General features: G+C 44.6%; 1 protein-coding gene across 4 annotated transcripts in view; it reads right to left on the bottom strand.

Moving 5' to 3' along the window:
* KCNIP2 (potassium voltage-gated channel interacting protein 2) overlaps positions 1-21,052 on the bottom strand; it is a 652,480-nt gene that overhangs the window by 52,783 nt on the left and 578,645 nt on the right. The window contains exon 2 of one of the 4 annotated variants that reach the window (XM_063962382.1): positions 6,921-7,016. The exons of the other annotated variants lie outside the window; for them this stretch is intronic. Coding sequence (XP_063818452.1) covers positions 6,921-7,016 — 96 coding nt within the window. The remainder of the gene's footprint in view (positions 1-6,920; positions 7,017-21,052) is intronic. 4 annotated transcript variants of the gene reach the window in all.

Genomic DNA, 21,052 nt, shown 5'->3' with positions numbered 1-21,052 from the left:
GAGCTATAGAGGCAGCCACACTGACAAAGAGAGAATGGTGCAGACACTGCTACATGTCACTATTATCCCTGCATGCACAGCAGTGTCTGCACCATTCTTTCTGTGTTGCTGCCTCTATAGATCACTGTTATCCCATGTCACTATTATCCCTGTACACTCAGCAGTATCTGTGTCCAAGTGTAATCGTTGCAGACACTGTGGTGTGTATAGGATTAACAGTGACATGTAGAGGGATAATAGTGAGCTATAGAGACTGACACAGAGAGCGCTGCAGACACTTCTGTGTGCAGAGGGATAATAGTTACCTGAAGACGCATCCACCCTGGGAGGGGTTGCACAGAACTGTTGCCAGGCAGACCCAGGAGTCACTCAGGCGGTGGGCACTGGAGGTGACTCCAGAGCCAGCTGTTGCGGACCAGGCAAAGGCCAGTCAGAGACTGCTCCAACAATATATGCCTCAGCAGCAGCGGCTTAGCACGGCCTGTGATCCCAACCCGGACACAGATTTCCTTCCCTCCCGGCTACCGCAGTAAGCAGCAACCCCCTCCCCTACAGCAGCCAGACCGATATCTGAATATACATACACTCTGGACAGATTACCTGGGAGGCGGGCCGTCACTTTCTCAGTCCTGGAAAAGATAATCTGGACATGCAGAGAGTGGGGGAGTGGTGATGGAGCCGATCCCTTCTCCTCCTCCTCCTCCAGCCAGCTTGCCTGCCTGCCAGGATCCAGCAAAGGAGGTCTATCCGAGCTGCCCCTGACACAGAGAACCAGCAATGGGCGTCCATGCACTGCTGCAAGGTTGTGCATCAGCTTCCCATGCTGTCCCAGGAGCATGGGCTGAGCGCAGGGTGCAGGCTGAGTAGGAAGGCGCTTCTGACTGGCGGCAGGGAGGAGTCCGCGTTTTGATTGCCAGGTCCTGGCACCACACAGCGCAGGATCAGTAAGTGGCCGGGGCTCGGGCCTGTGTCTTATGGAGGGCAATCGTCCTGATCGCCCCCCACTGAATCCACCACTGTTCTCAAGTACCCCCAACAGGTCATGCACTAATCTATGCATTAATCCAGTGGTTCTCAAACTGTGTGCCGCGGCACCCTGGGGTGCCTTGAGGAACTTGCAGGGGTGCCCTGGGTTGGTGGTCCAGGACCAACTCAAATTATTTATGGTCAATATAATAGGCAAAACCAGTGCTGGTGGCTGCCAATCATAAAATATGAGGACAAACAGAAGTGAATCCTGTCCCTCTCCATATAACTGAGCCTAAAGATGACATATAAACACAATTTACTTAATTTAATATTTCTTTCTGAATAAAATTTTTTGGCCTAGAGGTGCCGTGAAAAAAATTCTGATTCTCTAGGGTGGCGTGATTAGGAACCACTGCATTAATCTATTCTGCTGAGTCAGTAACTATCCCACTTGTTTCCACAGGTAGAAATCTGAATACGTGACCTGTTGGGGACTGTGGTTGAGAGACACTGGTCTATGTTGAAGATAATAGATGTCCTTCACTGGCCAAGTCAGAGTCATTACCTTAATACCATCTAACATCTAAAAGTCATCAAACTTGCTGTCCATTGCCCCTCCCCAACGAACCTGGCATCTGGAGTCATTTTATTACGAGCATGGTCAAATTTGACTCTGTCTCAGTGTTAATTAGTGAAAAGAGGCTTATTCGGAAAGACGAATGGCTGTCATGTGGTTGAGTTTTGAACCAAGGGTATGAATACTAGGTGTATGAAAGATGTTTCTTCTTCTGTGCATTTTACAAGTGACTTTGGTGTGCGTGTCACTTTCTTACAAAAAAAAGAAAAAAAAAGTACAGTTATAGATCGTTCCCATATTCTGACGATTCGCCAATTGGCGGACTGCAATGATTGCCTATTTGTCAAGGGATCTGTAAAATTCCACATGTTAAAAATCCATGACTCGCCAATTCCAATCATTTTTTTGGGTTGAAACAAGGATTTCCAACTTTTTGGATTTGCCGATGACCCGAGCCAGGCATCAGCAAAACAGGGAATTGTCCCAATTCTTGCCTGATGTATGGGCTCCTTTAGAAATGTCTTATGCTTGTGTGTATTGTAAGGAATAATTAGAGAAAGTAACACCTGGAAAGTTGTTTGAGGTAGTTACATAAAGGAAACAGATAGTCATCTGCACCGAAAGAAAAGCAGAGCTTAGTGACCATGGATTGTACGTGGTTAGACACATGCATGGATATTACATATGATTGCTTAAGGCTAGTACAATTTACCCTTTTTAGGGGCAATAGCTTAACCAACCACATGATAATTGTATAGATAGATAGATGGATGCTTATTTTAGTATAAGAAGTTGGTAGAAACTGTTATGAGTTCACGGCTCATTCCATCGGCCAACTGTGATGAGGTCATGCTGATTGAGTTACCTGTCACACTCTGCTTTGCTGTGCCTTGGAAGAAATAAAAGCTGCATGAAATATCTATTCAAGGTTGAGTACAGTTCCAGATTCCAACAACTATAAACCAGTACAGATATTTGGCCTGATTCTGAGCCACACGTAAAGCCGAAAATCACTTGCCTGTATACTGCGCAACCGCACCATGTCTGCATTGGCACCGGCCCCACCCCTGATGCAGGTCATCCAACTGAAATCAGATAGATCACTGCATACGCTCACCAGGGGCACAAACCACCCATTGCCACCCAGTTTGGATTCCTGGGTCACTGGATCGGGGTGGGGGTTGGGTGTTTGACCCTTTTACACTGAGCTGCGACTCGAGTTGACCTGGCAATAACCCGGGTCAAGAGCTCAGTCTAAAAGTGGTATAAAAGGGTCCAAAGAAAAAAACCTGGGCCTAGTGACCCGGGAATCCAGCCCTGGTAAGCTTGCAGGGTTGGTCCCAGGAAGGACCCTGGTTTAGGGGCAGTGCAAACTATGTCACCCAGTCGTCCAACCCGGGTCATAGGGAGATCTGGATTTCCTGGTGCACCTGCAGAAGAGTTCCCCTGCACACAGGTTCTGTGTGATCAGTGCCGACCAGGATAAACCCGGGTTGGCGCTGTGGTGTGAAAGAGGTCTGTCCTGGCTCTGACCGGGTTTGGAACGGTGTACCAAATCCTCGGTCAGACCCCGGACTTTGGTGGGTATAAGGGATTTAAGTGAAGAATCCTTGTTTGCAATGGTCACAATCCCCCCCCCCTTAAAAAAAAAAAAATCCAATACTGCAACAGTTCCCTGAAAACTCTCCAATCTCTGTATCCTAATATCTATCTATATATTGTCTGAGGACATTGCATAGTGAAAGAGCGGACTTCACTACCACGTACTGTTGCAGAGTACAGAGTTTGTTTTGGATGATGAACCCTTTTATGCGTGGGACACGTGGAGGTGTTGCCTATAGCAACCAATCAGATCCTACCTATCATTTATCTAGCACATTTTATAACATGATAGCTAAAAACTGGTTGGTTACTAAGGGGCAACAACTCTGCTTGTCCACAGCAGGATGTTTGATGAATCTTTCCCAGAATCTCAAAAAGCATAGCCACACCCAAAGTCCCAAAAATAACCCTGATTTCATCCAGTGACTCCTACAAGAGAGAGATGGACTTTGTCTTAAGGAACCCGCAGGTGGCATTCACCTCATCTCGCCTGATGGGTACACTCAGGAACGTATAACAAGCCGGAGACCGGGCCATAAGCAGATATCCAGCGGCAAGAGCAAGTCGGGCCAATAAGTGAAGGTCATACAGAATGATGCACAAACACAACGGACTCTAACGCAATCTACGGCTCAGGTGCTAGAGCGCTGATCGGGTTTACTTTAAATGAAGTGGACTTTGGCGTCACCGAACTAGGAACTCCTGCACGGTCACGGATTTATCAACGACAGGTTCGTTGTACGTATTACTCTTCCTGCTGGGGCCACAGCTTACTATTGTGTAGTTGTACTGGAGGGATTAGCAGGCTTGTAATCTAGAACATGATTAAACCTCACGGTGTGTGCGCCAGCAAGTGCGGTAAACAAGATAATTGTTGTAACATGACCAGTGTGACCCAGAATATGACACCTCTCCGACATGGTGCCAGGGAACTAATCCAGCACTAAAGAGATTGAAGCCTAGACTAATTCCATGTTAGCTCATTTGTACTCTAGTGTTCTCAGTATTGCTTACAAATTCCATCTTAATAAAGTTGACATTTTATGGTAGGAAATATTTTTTTTTAGCTTTTCATGATTGCCCTATTACTATGGACGTTTCCAGTTTATATTTCATACATAACTTTCATTGGAATAAAAATAAAACTCGTTTCAGAGTTAGCCTTTCAAACAAGAGTCTCTGATTGTGTCATTGACTGAACTTCATGTTGTAATTACAGATGGGTCCATGTTTATCTTGCCCTTTAATAGGATTAACTGAGACTGGGCAGTCGGACTTAATCCCCTGCTGTATTGTTCTCTGTATTGTATTGCAGCTGAGAACAATAGATGAAGGTTTTTTGTTAATAAACCATGTTGTGCCTAGGCGCAGCAAACTAGCCAAGATAACCGTGGACCCATCTGTATTTTGTATTGTGTCTTATCATTTACATTTTGGGTTATAGACATTTGGCCTCATTTATGTGGTATTCAGTCATAGGGGGGTATTCAATTGTTTGAAAAGTCAGTTGGGTGTCTGTTTTTTTCCTATATTAATAGACAGGAAAAAACATACACCCAACCGACGTTTCAAACAATTGAATTCCACCCATTATGTCTCATTTTCATACTTTGACATTCACAATATCGACAGAAGACGGTCGACAATGCTCTCTATATGTAAACAATGTCATAAGGGGATATTCAATTGTTTGAAAAGTCAGTTGGGTGTCTGTTTATCCTATCTAATAGACAGGAAAAAATAGACACCCAACCGACTTTTCAAACAATTGAATTCCCCCCATAATGTCTAACATTTCCAGGAGGTTTAGGGTTAGGATTAGCATTAGGGTTCCTGTTAGGGTTATCATTAGGCATAGTGTTAGGGTTGCCGTTAGGGTTACTGTTAGGGAAGTGGGCGGCCGCGACTGGGTGGCAATCAGCAGGGCCGTAACTAGGGCAGCACTGGAAGTGCTTTGCACAAAGCGCATATTCTGTGTGGGCAGCGAACATTTGGCAGTACCCGCAGGGCCACGTCGCACTATTGTCTGCCCATGGTGGCGTATGCCTGGCTCAGCTCCTCACACTATTAATACATGCAGATGGCTAGGCAGCACTGCAGCTACCCGCCCGCATGCTCCGTCCCCTCCTGGGTTCCGCTCTGTATGCAGCCAGTGTCTCCTGGGACTCCAGTGCCCTACGCCATGAGGAGCTGCAACGTTTGAGCCAGGAGGGAGAGCAGAGAACTCACCCAGGAGATGGACGGGTCCAGCAGGCAGCAGCCAGGCAGGTCAGACATCCTAGCCCTCAGAAGCAGCAGGTGCAGTACAGTGCATGTGTACCTGACAGTGACTGTACCCCCACCCTGCCCAGGTCAGTGCCCTCAGCCACAGTCTCACAGACTTACCTGACGTAATGTGTGTAAGGGGCTCTACCTGGCGTAATGTGTGTAATGCGTTCTACTATGGCATAATGTGTGTAAGTGGCTTTACTGTGGCGTAATGTGTATAAGGTGCTCTACCTGGCGTAATGTGTGTAAGATGCTCTACCTGGCATAATGTGTATAAGGGTCTCTATCTGGCGTAATATGTGTAATGGGCTCTACCTGGCATCATGTGTATAAGGGTCTCTACCTGGTGTAATGTGTGTAAGGGGCACTACCTGGCATAATGCGTGTAAGACGCTCTACTGTGGCGTAATGTGTATAAGGTGCTCTACCGGTTCAGGGTGGAGATTGGGAGGTGACCTGAGGTCTTCACAAAAAGAGGAGGTGTCCTGAGCATCTAAGATCATTTTCCCTACATGCGCAAAATGTCGGGAAAATGGCCACCGTCCCATTTTCCCACAGACATGCGCACCACCTAGTGCTCAGAGTCACTGTAACTGCTGTGGGACTCCGGAGAGGACACACTGCACCCATTAAAGGTACACCAGGGAACTTAAGCATATTGGGCATCATAGGGCTTGCAAGTCCGGTGCACGGTTGTGCACAAGGGAATGCTTACATTTTTGCATATTTTTGGCCTTAAGTATCCGTGAGAAATTGCAGCCGCACATGACCTGCGGGCACCCCTGAATCAGGCCTTCAGACACAGTGGGTAAAACAATTGGGGTTTGTGCCCAGTTCTGTTGCTTGCATATACCACAATGTTGATGCAGCTAGAACACCTGTCATTATAGAGACCATTAACCTCTATGATAAGCACGTTCTCTGCTCTCACTCCAGGATGCACCGAAAATAAAATGTGATGCATTCCAGAGGCCCTGACTTGTAGTTTCCCTTCAGGAAAGTCCATCACTCCCTTTTGGGTGTCCCTAGTGAATACTGTGGGGTAGATTTACTAAGGGGTACATTTACTAAGATAGGGGTTCGATATAAGATGGGATGTTGCCCATAGCAACCAATGAGATTCCATGTATTATCTTCTAGAAGGTGCTAGATAAATGAGAAGTAGAATCTGATTGGTTGTTATGGGCAACATCCTATCTTAAATAGAACTCCCATCTTAGTAAATTTAACTCTAAATCTTTTAAAAATGAAAAGTGGTGGTGGTGGTGTCCATATCAACCAATGAGATTCTAGCTATCATTTCTCTATTGCATCATAGAAAATGATAGACAGAATCTGATTGGTTGCCAAGGCCATCACTTCCACAGGCTGCATGCTTGTGAATAATTGCTAAAGCCCAAAAGATGGCTGCCTCCACTATAGGGTACACTTTAAAATCATGCAATACAAGCAGCGATAACTGTATAACACAAACACAGAATAAAAATGAGAAAGTTTCACTTGCTTTCACTGACTGAGGGGGTGACGTTAGCGCCGCAGCATGGTAACAGTTTGAGGATGCGCTGCTTAAAAGCTTTTTTATTTTGGCTGGGTACATTCCCTGAAAATTCACCAGAACAAAGCAAAACATTAAGTTAACATGTCAACGAAATGCCACATGACAAAAAAAAAAAAAGATACTTTCACGAATATTGGGTTGCAAACGACTTTATAGAGCATGCAAAGCAGAGAGAGGCCCAGGTGTAATAACTGCAAATTGCACGCACCGTGGCGATTTCAGCAATTAGCTCTTAGAATTAAAGTGGAAATAATTTGAAAGGAAAAACCAGCCTTTTAAATTATCACCGCAATAGTTCTACACTATGAACATAATTGAAGGTTGATTGCAAAAGAAAAATCTTCCTCTAATGGGCAAATCCATGTGCAGTGCAGGGGGTGCAGATATAACATGTACAGAGAGAGTTAGATTTGGGTGGGATATGTTGAAACTGAAATCTAAATTGCAGTGTAAAAATAAAGCAGCCAGTATTACTATTTACCCTGCACAGAAACAATATTACCCACCCAAATCTAACTCTCTCTGCACATGTTATATCTACTCCCCCTGCAGTGCACATGGTTTTGCCCATTAGAGGAAGATTTTGCTTTTGCAATCAATCTTCAATTAGGCCCTATGTGCTAAATCGCAGCAATCGCACCAGTTAGAAGAAACTCGCAGGTAATTACATATGGGCCAAAGATTTTGTTTTTTAATAAAATGTCCTTAGAGTATTTTTGTATGCTTTTCATTTATTGGCTTGTATGTGTCCCCTGCAAATTTTATTTTTAGTTTGGGGGTTCCCATCTGCTTTTAAGGACTAGTGCCACACATACAGTATGGTCTGTGAATACAACTGTATACAAGTGAGTGAGCACTGAAAAAATTAAAATAAACTTTTCTGGCAAGTGGCTACTACTAACTTGCGGGGGAGGGGGGGCTCACTTACCCCCCCCGCCCCTTCCTTCTCCCACCCAGTAATTGCCCTGAACTGTGTGAGGGACATAGTAGCGATTGGTAAAATAGTAAAGCAGAGTGCCTTTGGCGCTCCAGATGGGGGCGGTAATTTAGATGTTGGTGCACTTTGGAATTACTTATGAAAACTATCCAAATGGTCAGATTCTTACCTTCCAGTTACAAGGAGGGGGGAGTACAGAATACGCCATCAGGTGTGAGCAGACACTTTGAACCCCAGATTTGCTCTAAAGACACTTTATTAAATATTTCATTGCATAGAATGATATTTAAAGATGAAATGCTAGCTGCTTCCATATAAGTGAGCCAGTGCTCGTGCCTTTTTTTATGAAACGTACATTAGTAACTAATAAGTACATCATAATTTGACGTCCAGTCATTTTTAGCTAAGACACATCTACAAAGCTAGAGGCTGGAATTACCATGATGTTAAATCAATATGTACAGGATTAACGATCAGCATATATTGCATATTATTAATAGGAGGAGCAGCTTGCATGTCGTCTGTCTGTTCATTCCAATCGATATGGTATTAGATAATTACTTTCAGCAGTTATATTACAAAACCAAAAATATTTTTAAACATTGACAAAATGATTTCATTTGAGGTTGACTTGCGAAGATCATTTGGAAACCTGACTGCAGAAAACACAGAACAACTTGTCATAAATGGGGAAATTAACAAAGAGGGATTGTTTCACGGTTTAAGGATGGCTCGGATTTACTGTTTAATCGGTGGTCAAAAAGCAGCGCAGTGTAATAGACGTGAATAGATAATTTTCTAAAATGGACAATTACTGTTGCAATGAGTAATTCCTGAAACCATTACTACATAATCCATTATTACTTTTGTTTTTATTTAGTCATAAATTTGCTTTTATTCCATTTTATGACTGTTGTTAATTGCTAAGGTCCTCCATTCATTCCAGATATGTAGGCGTTTATCATCATCTGCCAGCTACTTAATATTATTATTATACCTAAACTAATTATTTTCTCCTTTAATTACTATACAGAGACTTGAAGCCTACACACTACCTAACTACTGATAATTCCCACTGTTTAATTGTAATTTTTGAAAATTATAAATTTGCAAAATAAAATAATAAATCCTCCCAATATTGTTTCACTGACTTCTGAGAGATGTCCTATTTCACAGGAAAATGCTTATAAGGATATAAACTAATTTATTCTCTGCATGTCTCACTCTCCTAAGAGCTAGACAGTAGCAACGGGTGGTCTTCAGTATGCCGGCTGTTGGGATCCCGGCGCACAGTATACCTGCGCGAGCCCGCAAGGGGCTCATTTGCGCTCGCCACACTGTCGGTCAGCCGGCGGTCGGGCTCCCGGCACCGGTATGCTGGTCGCCGGGAGCCCGACCGCCGGCATACCATACTACACCCGTAGCAACAAACGGGTCTATTTACTTAGTTTATCATCATCTACACCGGCATACCACCGGCATACCATACTACACCCGTAGCAACAAACGGGTCTATTTACTTAGCCTTGGATGGAGATAAAGTACCAGCCAATCAGCTCCTAACTGTCATGTTACAGGCTGTGTTTGAAAAATGATGGTTAGGAGCTGATTGGCTGGTGCCTTATCGCCGTCGACGGCTTATGGGTCCTACACACTGATAGATCCGCCGCCAAGCTGCCCGACGGCGGATACGGCCGATGGGCGACCCGGCGGCGGGGGGGCAGTGACGGGGGGAGTGAAGTTTCTTCACTCCCCCCGTCACCCGGCTCCATAGCAGTGCATGCAAATATGGACGAGATCATCCATATTGGCCTGCATGCACAAGCGACGGGGCACCAGTGATGAACGAGCGCGGGGCCGCGCATCGTTCATCGCTGGAGCCTCCACACTGAAAGATATGAAAGGTATCTCGTTCATTAATGACAGAGATCGTTCATATCTTTCAGTATTATCTGCCAGTGTGTAGGGCCCATAAGTATATAGACCTCTAAAATCCAGGAAATATCATAATGATTGTCAGACACTAAAATTTGCTAAAAAATAAATAAATATGTTTATGGACTTTTTGTAGTTGCTACTGTAATAAAACTGTAGAAAATCTAAAGTAATGGTATAGTACTTTAATAACTAATTATTTAGGGAGTTATTTAAAAAAAAAATCACACTAGCCTAATTTTTTATTTTTTTAGGTATAGTTTAGTAGATAGTATTCTTGTTTAATTTTTGTAGTAAACATTCATTTTCTCATCTTCCTAGGTCACCAGACATCTTTAGACTCGCTAGAAATCCTAATAGCTACCCACTGTCCCTGTGAACCCCTGACAAATGCCCATTTGGCTGTCTCTATCCCCCTCATTGGATGCATTCTGCTTTATTGTTCCCCAAGGCAGTTTATTCCGTATTAATGTAAGATAGTCATAGCATCAATAAAGTTTTTTTGTCTTGAATTTTAGTAATGTGTTTGAATGAGGTTCATCCAAGCACTGTCCTAATGTTCAAAAACAAAACAACTTTATTGCTGCTGTTGCAGTCTTACATTAATACATTTAATTAATTATTATTATTATTATTATTATTAATTATTAATTGATTTTGTAACAATAAAGGAGATTGTATGGTGAGTTGGCCGCTGGACTATCTTCCTCTGCAATTAACAGTCATACGTTGATGAAAAACACATTTTACACACAGTCCACAGGGGGTTTTCTGCTCTGTACTTTTCATGATGGCCCAAAGGTAGGAGAGAATAATTATTTCCCTACAGAATCCCCAAAATAACTATTGCAAGAACAGAATGAGTTCAGATGTGTAGCCGGTTTGTCAGACACTAAAAGTCTCTGAATCTTCTCTCCGAAGACCTACTTGATCCCTGATTTCTGCATTTGTAAATCTACCTTTTTATTGCCTCGTTACATATCAAGAGCCGGAGAAGGAATTTCATTTTATATTCAACTTGACTTTTCGTTCCATGTAACAGAACTGTACGTGGCCCAGATACGTCTTAGTTTGCATGACGGAACAACCAGTGAGACCACAAGATCTATGTTGGGTAGACAGACAGGTTGGCGCTCATGACAAGTTTTTCTGTGTTCCTCCTGCGCGCACGGATTGGTTTGTTAACTTAAAATAAAGGGAGGAAACAAACGAGTGGTCAGCAAGCAAAAACAAATCCAACATGCAATTTATTAATACAGGGGACAAGGACAAAGACGGAGATAGGAGATGGCTTGAGACAACGAGATAATGTGAAGTACAGCTTGCTCTCAATGCAGGTGGTGTAAATTGTGACTGGCATCGTTACACAGAGAAAAGCTACATATAAGCGGAACAGTGATAGGATTACCAACTAAAAATCAGGAAATCAAAAGCAACATTTGATTTGTGGCGTCCCAATCCCTTCAAAGACTCTTTCCCCCTCCTCCAAGCAGCAGATCAGCCTGTGATTGGGTGATGATGATATCCTCTCACCATATTGTGGTGACAGTATATTTTGCCTATTCTGCTAGTCAAGAATGGTCTAGAGAGCATTGAAAGGGAACGGCCATGATCAACACAACTGAAACGATGGTCAAAGGGCATAAAATACACTTGAATAAATCAGTCTGTATTTTTACCATAGTGCAGATAAGGAAATTATTAAGAATTATCAACATGACTTTATGTTTAATTGAAATAGGTGTAAAGATTGTGTGGCACGAAATAAAACATGCCAAGTATCCAGTACCATACTTGCCAGTGACATCACTTATATGAAGCACTGAGATTCAGAGGGAGGTGCTTCAAACCTTTGAGAGAGAGATAAAATACCAACCAGTCAGCTCCTAACGGCCATGTTACAGGCTGTCTTTGAAAAATGAAAGTTAGGAGATGATTGGTTGGTAGTTTATCTCTCTCACTTTATCACTCACTAAAGGGGCCCATACACTACAACGATAATACCCGATTTCATCCGATTTCGGCCATTGGGGGCGATATATCGGATGAAATCGGGCATATCGGATGTGTTTTACATCCGATCCGATCCGATGCGCAGTCCGTGATCATCGGATCGGATCCCCTAGATTGACTGTGCTGCACTAGTGATATGTCGGTCCCCGCGGGCATGGCTGCGATCGTAAGCAAAAGGACCGCACACAATGTATCTTATGTGATCCTGCCGCCCGGGAGGCTGCCAGGCGGTTCAAGGGTGATCGCCTGCGACAGGAGGGTCTGACATGTGGCAGTAGTGTATGGGGCCCTTAAGGCTTAGTACATCTCCCATCATGTTCCGAGGGGCAGAAAGGGGGTGTGACACAAAGTACAAAGATTTGGTCCTCCTTTAGGGGCCTGCTTATGACAGATTATAGTGTGTGTGTGTGTGTGTGGGGGGGGGGGGGGGGGGGAGGCCCTCTGGACCAATGAGCAATCCTAGTTGAGCCACACTGAAAGCTGGACAAAGTGACTGAGCGTTCCAAATGGTCACGGCAGGCACACCTTTCCTGGCCTGCACGTGCAGCACCATCTTTTCACTGGCATGGGACAGCAACCAAAGAAGCGGTAGCTTTAGAGACACACAGTGGCCCTACCTGTACCTTATGTTATCCAACTCTCAGCCTGGCAACACAAAACTGCCCCATGAGTCTCCAGGGCGGCCGGCTTGGCAGCTATAACCAGTACAAGTGCCGATCTTTCCCAGCTTGCACATACATGCTGACAGTCCGGATTCTACTGCTACTGTCCCCTGTCTTGGCTTCCAAAAGAGGCATATTCTCACCCAAAACGGATGAGGACTTGCCAGGACACCACTAAGGGCAATGGCAACAGGGGTAGGCACAGTAAGGGTTACGGTCCTTAGGTTGCCCTTAGTTAGGTCAACACTCAATAGGCTGACCACCATTGGTCAACATACATGAGGTTGACACCTGCAAAAAGGTCGACTTGAGCATTAGGTTGCCATGGCAAATGTCCACACATGAAAATGTCAACGTTAGTTTTTCACTTTTTTAATTTTTTTAAACTTTTTCATACTTTACGATCCATGTGGACTATGATTGGAAATAGTAACCTTGTCCGAAGCACTGCGAGTGAAGCGAGACATGCGAGGGGACACGGTGCACTGATTGGGGTTCCCGGTCACTTTACAAAGAAAACACCACCCAAAAAAACTCATGTCGACCTTTTTTTCCCATGTGTCGACCTACTGCATGTCGACCAATAGTAGCCAACCTTATGAGTGTCAACCTAAATAGGGTCGAACCAACAACCCCATTCCGATACAGTAGGTCCTCCACTAAAATTTTGCTGTGGAGCCTTTTATTATAAAGTCTATGTGAACCAGCGGCAATGCACCGCTGCCTAGGGAAATCTTGGGGCACTCTATATTCAGGATACTACAGCAAGATATCCTCCTGCAAGATGCTTCTAATGGCCCAATCATGTGATCTTTCCTCATCAATGTGTGAGGTGTTTAATGCAAATATAATTGTATAAACTTAACTGAAAATTAAATGTGAAACAATTTATTTTAGTACATATGTGCTCACTCCGGAGAAATTCTCGAATTATGGGGAGTTTCTGTGCAATGACACAATTGTTAAAGGGGCGATGCCATGAGGATGTGTTGGAACATCCCCCACACTTGTCCCCTGATTCAGAAAGTGCGGTTTAGAAATAATCTGGTTTAGTGTCAGAGATATCACATACTGAATTTCATTAAATAAAAAAAAGTATTTCAGTAACTAATCAACATGTAGATTCTGGGGTGGACACTGGTGATGTGGAGCGGTTTTCCGTTTGTGCATGTGTCTGGCTTGCACTGTGTGCGTACGTCACGATTTTGTTTATACAGAGTCGTAAAACAAAATTAGATGCACCGCAGCGGAAATGTAAGGAAGACGCACAGACATGTTGCATAGAAACACGCTATTTTCCTGCGTACATTTCTTTCCAGTAACTTGCACCCATTTTACTTCTTTCTCGCAAACAGCCCCTAAGAGGGCAGGAAGAGGATGATGTCATTCTCCCACCCAATTGGTGATGTCAATGGTGTCATCAAGCAGCACCCACGTACTTTGCAACTGTCACGATTTTGGCAGGACACTCTCAATTCACAAGCCTTAAAGAGGAGGGAGTTTACACAAAAGTGGGTGTTTGTGGGAGATAAGGAGCAGGGTTTGGGTGGACCACGGGCAGGGCTGATATTGAATGCCTAAATGGGGTGTGACAGTGTTTAGGTCAACAGTCAATAGGGCAGCACCATATGGTCGACGTGTACAAAAGGTTGACAGATAAAAGGTTGGCAGTGGTTAAGATTTAAAGATACAGAAGATGAACATGACAGTGGCCGACACAGAAATGGTCAACACGTATATATATTTTTTCTTCAAATCTTGTATGTTTGATATAATGTTGCCAACATCTGTCGAAACGTGTTCCCTCATTGGCGTGCTTCGCTCGCCACAGGTTACTGTTCTCAATCGTAGTCCACGTGGATGGTAAATCAAGCAAATGTTGGAAAAACATGTAAAAACCATATAAAAAGTGTGTCGACCATCTGCGTGTCGACTATTGTCATGTCGACCTGTCGAACTTGTTGACCTTTTGTACCTGTCGACCTAACGCATGTCAACTATATAGTGTCGACCTAAACACTGTGGATCCATCATCCGGATACCCCTAAATGTTGGGAGGTATGCCCACCGCATGTCCCAGATGGGAGGCATGAAATGGAGAAAAGTATGAATAAGGGTCATTTATTGAAAATGTAAAAAGCACCAGTCAGAAATTGTCGTTCTTTTTTAATTATTATTTAATAAAGTTTAAAATTTATTTAGAAAGATATATTTAAATATTTTATTAAATATATACGTAGGGGGGTGTTTTGTGCCCCGCCTCCGTGTCCATAGGCCCCCATTGTAAAATACTGTACTTCCCTCCCCCAAGTAGAAATAGTCCGCCCAGTGGCAACATAATCCCTAGCATCACCCCCTACTGGTAATAGGGGATGTAGTCATGTGACCGGACCCAACAAGGTAATAGATCCCTGTTGCAGAGCCCCCACCGTCAGCCCCCAATCTCAATGGGCTCCCACTATTTAGCGGCCCACTCCCCATGTGTCACTTTAGGTTATTTTGTTATAGTTATATATATATATATATATTTATATATATATACATACCCCCAGCCGAAAAAACTGCGGGGCTCCATACACCCTCACCCCCACTGCCAGTGCCAAAAGAAGTCCACCCATTACCCCCTCTGTGGTAGCCCCTCCTCCTCACCTTACTGTAGCGCGCAGCAGAGCATGAGTCCCGCAGAGATCAGCATAGTTGGGCTGGGGGAAGGGGAGGGCGATGTTCCCCTCCTCGCACTTTTATTTACGACACATGCACCCCGGAATGCAGCTCGCACAGCATTCTGGGGTGCAATATTGGGAGTGATGTTGGCAGTCACAGACCGCAACACCACTCCCAGGGGGCTGCAGCAGAGAAGAAAGTCTGTTCTGCACTTGTGTAGAATGGATTTCCTCTGTACAGACGGGGGACACAGCGGGGAGGCACTGACGTATGTGACATGACCTGCCCAGATAACGCACTGCTGGCTGTGGCCATATCACTTACAGTACATTAGTGCCAGTTAAGTGGTTAACGCCCCAGAATGCTGTGCTCATGGGTTGGCTCCATGATGAAATTGGGCTGACTGGGGAAGGGAAGGGCAGACGTTCCCTTCCTGCCTTAGCAGGAAGCGAAGAACGGTGGGCAGCGTTGGAGTTACGAAAGTAGGTGAGGTGGTGGAGATTTTCGACCCTGGAGACTATGGAGGGCACCAGCAAAATTTAGCTATCTTCCTTACAAATTTATAGTTACAACCCTGGGCAGGTGGGAGGATAAACAAATGTTTTTAGAAAAATACACGAAAAGTTAAAAAAAAAGGTTAAAAACTCATGTCGACCTTTTGACCTGTCGACCTAGAACATGTTGACCTAGAAACCATGTCGACCTAGTGACTGCCGACCAATAGTGGTCGACCTAAACATTGTCGACCTAGACACTTCAGACCGGATCCCGTCCACGACAAGGGGCTTCGTTGTGCCTCCCACCCCTGCCAGCAATCTGGAGACCAGGATACCGGGTTGGTGTGGTGACCTCCGGGATCCCACACGTCGGCCTCGCATTTCCAACTCGGGCAATGATGTGGTGTAATCTAGGGGACTGCAATTATTTCCATAACACTAAAATTTTAAAGTTCCACTATCACATATGTTACATATTTAAATTTTTGTGAAATACATGTCTCCGACTCCTATATTATCTTAAGACACATCCAGCCTGTCAGTGACTGTGTCACATTGTTTGGAGAACATTTCCGTGATGGGAGCCAATCAGGAATTCAGCTCATAGCTGCCACGGGTCACAGCATAAGTGGTACTTGGACAATTTGATGAAATTCGACCCATTATTTGGCACTAAAATTATTTATTTACTCATATTCCATCTACAGCAGGGGTGGGGAACCTCCGGCCCGCGGGCCGTATAAGGCCCACGAAGCCGTTTGCTCCGGCCCACCCGCTTCTCCCAGTGAGACACGCCGCCGCTCAGTCCGGCGGCAGCGTGTCTCAGCTGTCAGTGTCAGGACAGGGAGGAGAGCGCGGCGGCGGCGTGTAGAACTTGAAACCAGCCGCCGGTTCGTGAGCCAATCAGAGCATGCGGACCGGCAGCCAATCAGGAGCCGCGGCTGCCGGTCCGCGAGCTCTGATTGGCTGTGGGGGCATTTGTATACCTGGCACTGTGGGGGCATCTGTATACCTGGCACTGTGGGGGGCATTTGTATACCTGGCACTGTGGGGGGCATCTATATACCTGGCACTGTGGGGGCATCTGTATAACTGGCACTGTGGGGGCATCTGTATAACTGGCACTGTGAGGGGCATTTGTATACCTGGCACTGTGGGGGCATCTGTATACCTGGCACTGTGGGGTCATCTGTATACCTGGCACTGTGGGGGCATTTGTATACCTGGCACTGTGGGGACATCTGTATACCTGGTACTGTGAGGGGCATTTGTATACCTGGCACTGTGAGGGGCATCTGTATACCTGGCACTGTGGGGACATCTGTATACCTGGCACTGTGGGGACATCTGTATACCTGGCACTGTGGGGACATCTGTATACCTGGCACTGTGGGGACATCTGTATACCTGGCACTGTGAGGGGCATTTGTACACCTGGCACTGTGAGGGGCATTTGTATACTTGGCACTGTGGGGGCATTTGTATACCTGGCACTGTGAGGGGCATTTGTATACCTGGCACTGTGGGGGCAATTGTGGATCTGGCACTGCACTATTGGGGGCATATGTGTATCACGTCCCATTTTAACTGGCCACACCTATTTTTTTGGCGCGCGCCTCCCGCGCGCACACACAATACCTCTATGGGGCAGACCTGCTGGAGGGCAGGGTGATTTTTTAAGTTGAGAATTTTTGTATGGCCTCCAAAGGATTTTATAAATATCCAAATGGCCCTCGGTAGAAAAAAGGTTCCCCACCCCTGATCTACAGTATTATATTGTGCATATTAAATTATTGAACAATACACTTTAAAGTTGACCAAATGTGTTTGTGTTATTATTTTTTTTGCTCCCTGGGGCATTTCATAAAAAATAACAATAACATTTAATGAAAATAACGCATTTCTCAGAGAGATTTTAAAATAGTTTTTAAAATATTGGAATTTTTTTATTCTAAAAATACAGAATTGTAATCATAGTTACTACTGGGAACGATAATGAAATATGATTTGAGAACAGATATTTATACATTACTACTAGGACACAGATATGTGGAACACACAAAAACAATAAGCAGGATACAGGGGAAGAAACGGGACAACAGAACAGACGTGATACATATATTAATAAATTGCATGTTTTTTCAGATACATTGCATAATACTGTAATACAATCAGATCACACATTATCATGCTGCTGGAATATTGTACAAGCACAGGATATGTTAGTTTCATGCAGGTGAAAATGCTTTGTGCTTAATATTTGCTGTCGTGGCTTTTGGTTACCAATAAATAGACAACTATTTCTTTACCATAGGCTGTTAATGGCATATATGCAAATTGCAGGCAAAGTGGTCTTTAAAACGTGAAGCTTCCATTCATACATGCTCGCTGGAGAGATCTGGGATGGAGAAAAAGGATCAGGGCCTATCGTGTGATGGTTAGTTAACTCTTATACCCATTTACTTTATATTTCTTGTAGTTTGGAAAAAAGATCAGTGTGCTACAAGTTTCCAGCCAGGGCTGCTGAGACATTAGACATTAGACGGGCCCAGATACTGGGGGGAGTGGAGCGTGGACACAGGAGGGGGCGCAGATACGTCAAAGTGTACACTATGGGGAATATGGTTGCGATATCCCGGTATCCCCTGTACCCCCGGATTCCAGCAGAGGCCTGTAATATTTGTACTGGCCTTTCCCTCACCCCTCTCGGCTTCCATGATTACGGCAGAGGTAGACAACCTGATGTGTGACAATAGCTATGTAAAAAACAAAGGCCCACCATGGTCTACTACATGTGGAAGAGCATTCTGAGACCAGTAGCTCCAAGAGCTAGAAAACTACAATTTGCCCAAGTCTAGCATAGGGTCCAGATAACATTAGGTTGCCCAATTCTCTCAAAAAGTCTGCAACAGAACCCTGGGATGAATTACAGCAGTGACTTGAAATCCCAGCTATTGATGCCGAGGCACTGAACATTGGTGGCCAGAAGCTGTTGGATAATTTGGGAGGAACCAGGGCCAAAAGAGTCTCTGCTTGTGCCCTACTCATGTCATTGTAAACCCAACTGAGCAGAGGAAGGATATTCCGGTGGTGGGAGCCTCATAGGTCTGGTATGGTGGATTGAGCGGAGTGTAAAACAATACTCGAGAAAATAAACGCACAGCCCCCAATATTTAAATGAGCTAATTTCAGGCAAAAACCCCCCAAACCTCAATCTGCCTAAACCATGTCCTACTTCAACCCATACCACATCTAAAGCTGAACAAACGCATCCACCTTGCAATAGGCCACTTTCCCTTTGGTCAGATACAGGCTTGTCCATCTGTATGATATTTAAGTTCCTCCACAATGTAATATACATTACGCACAGGTATTAGGTAAAGGGGGCGGCAGGGGGGTTGCAGAGGACGACTTGTTGCATTTAGTTGCACAATTGGAAAGGTAGCCTTCATGCTTGAAATTTACTTTATTTTATCAACAAATTATAGACAATAACCAAAGACTTTTCTGCCTCCATCATTTCCTTATTTTCCTATACAAACTCAGCTTTCTCAGCATGTTGACTTGTACTTCTTAAAATCTAAATGTTTCAGAACTTCTCCTTTAGGGGTATATTCAATTGAAGTCGAAAACTGCCGTCTGTTGAAAAGATGGCAGTTTTCGACTTTTTAAGGTCGAATCCTGATTCGACCTATTCAATATTTCCCAAAATTTTCAACAAGTCAATGAATTCAACTTGTCGAAAAGCACGTGGATCGGCGGAATAGCTGCCAATCCACGTGCTTGTGTCAAAAACGGGGCCAAAACCGACAGATTTTGGCCCCCTTTTCGACCATCTCAGTCCGACATAAAAACATGTCGGACTGAGATGAGGGATTAGAGCAGGAGAGGGGGGAGAGCCGCAGGGAGACAGTCGTGAGCAGCCAGAGGAGATCAGCGCTACAGCACAGCGCTGCAGCAGGATGTCACACAACCGCGCCGCTCACGGCAGCTTCCACCCGGCTCCAGCAAGTGAGGTCACGCTTGCTGGAGCCGGGTGGACACTTCCGTGAGGTCGGGCGGTTGTGTGACATCCTCCTGCAGCGCTACTGTAGCGCTGATCTCCTGCGTCTGCCGGCAGCTGTCCCCCGTTGGTCTCCCCACGCCCCCCCCCCAATCGCCTATGGGATAGAATAAGGGTTGTCGGATCCATTTCGACAAATGCATGTCGGAACGGATCCGACGCCAATTGAATATACCCCTTAATCTCCCTCCCACACCTAGCAGAACATCAGGCACCATCTCAAACTCCAGCATTTTAAATTTGTCATAACTGATGCTTGCTGATAACGACAGTACGTTGACCCCTGGAGACTTCAAAACTTGTACGGTATATCGGTAACATAGCTGGAGACCTCTGCATAGTCTAATAGTTGGAATGAGGATTTCTTCATGTCCCTAATTTTACCTATAAAAAATCTATATAAGGTGATTAATCTTCCATAACTTCATCTCTTTTATCATATGTATTTTTAATATGTTGACGTAGTTTTAGAATACAGTAGATGTTAACAATAAAATATTGAATCATTCATCCAAATATTTTCATTTATCCTATTTTTTCTACAAACTGTCCGCCATTGATGGATCATGAATCCTTACTCCTTACTTACTCCTCTGGGAAATTTGCCAGAACCATTATCTCCTATACTGAATGCCTTTCTGCCATTTCATGCTGGATGACATCTCGCCACCTCAAACTGAATATTTCAAAGACAGAGTTAATTATATTTCCACTGGCCAATAGTAGGTACCAACCTGATATCTCTAGCACTGTTGAAAACTCGACAATCTACCCTACCCCACAAGCTCGCTGCCTAGGTGTCATCCTTGACTCTGATCTGTCCTTTGTTCCCCACATTCAATCTGTCTCAAGATCATGTTACATGCATCTAAAAAACATATCCAAAATACGACCATACCTTACACAAGACACTGCTAAAACTCTAATCCACGCTCTCATTATCTCCCGCATTGATTATTGCAATAGTCTCCTAACTGGTCTTCCCAAAACAAGACTCTCACCACTACAATCCATTCTGAATGCAGCGGCGAGGCTTATCTTCCTCGCTAGACGTTCATCATCTGCAGATCCACTCTGTCAGTCCCTCCATTGGTTACCTGTACTCTACCGCATTCAATATAAAATACTTTTACTCACACACAAGGCCATTAACCAAACTACACCAACGTACATCACTTCGCTTATCACAAAATATCTCCCAACCCGACCTCTTCGCTCTTCACAAGACCTGCGTCTCTCATCCACACTCATTACTCGCTCCCACTCACGACTGCAGGACTTTCATCGGGCTGCACCCACTCTGTGGA

The sequence above is a fragment of the Pseudophryne corroboree genome, chromosome 3 (assembly GCF_028390025.1).
Source record: "Pseudophryne corroboree isolate aPseCor3 chromosome 3, aPseCor3.hap2, whole genome shotgun sequence".
Classification (NCBI taxonomy): Eukaryota; Metazoa; Chordata; class Amphibia; order Anura; family Myobatrachidae; genus Pseudophryne; species Pseudophryne corroboree.
Note: the sequence above shows the minus strand (reverse complement) of the source record. Positions and strands in the feature narration are given on the sequence as shown.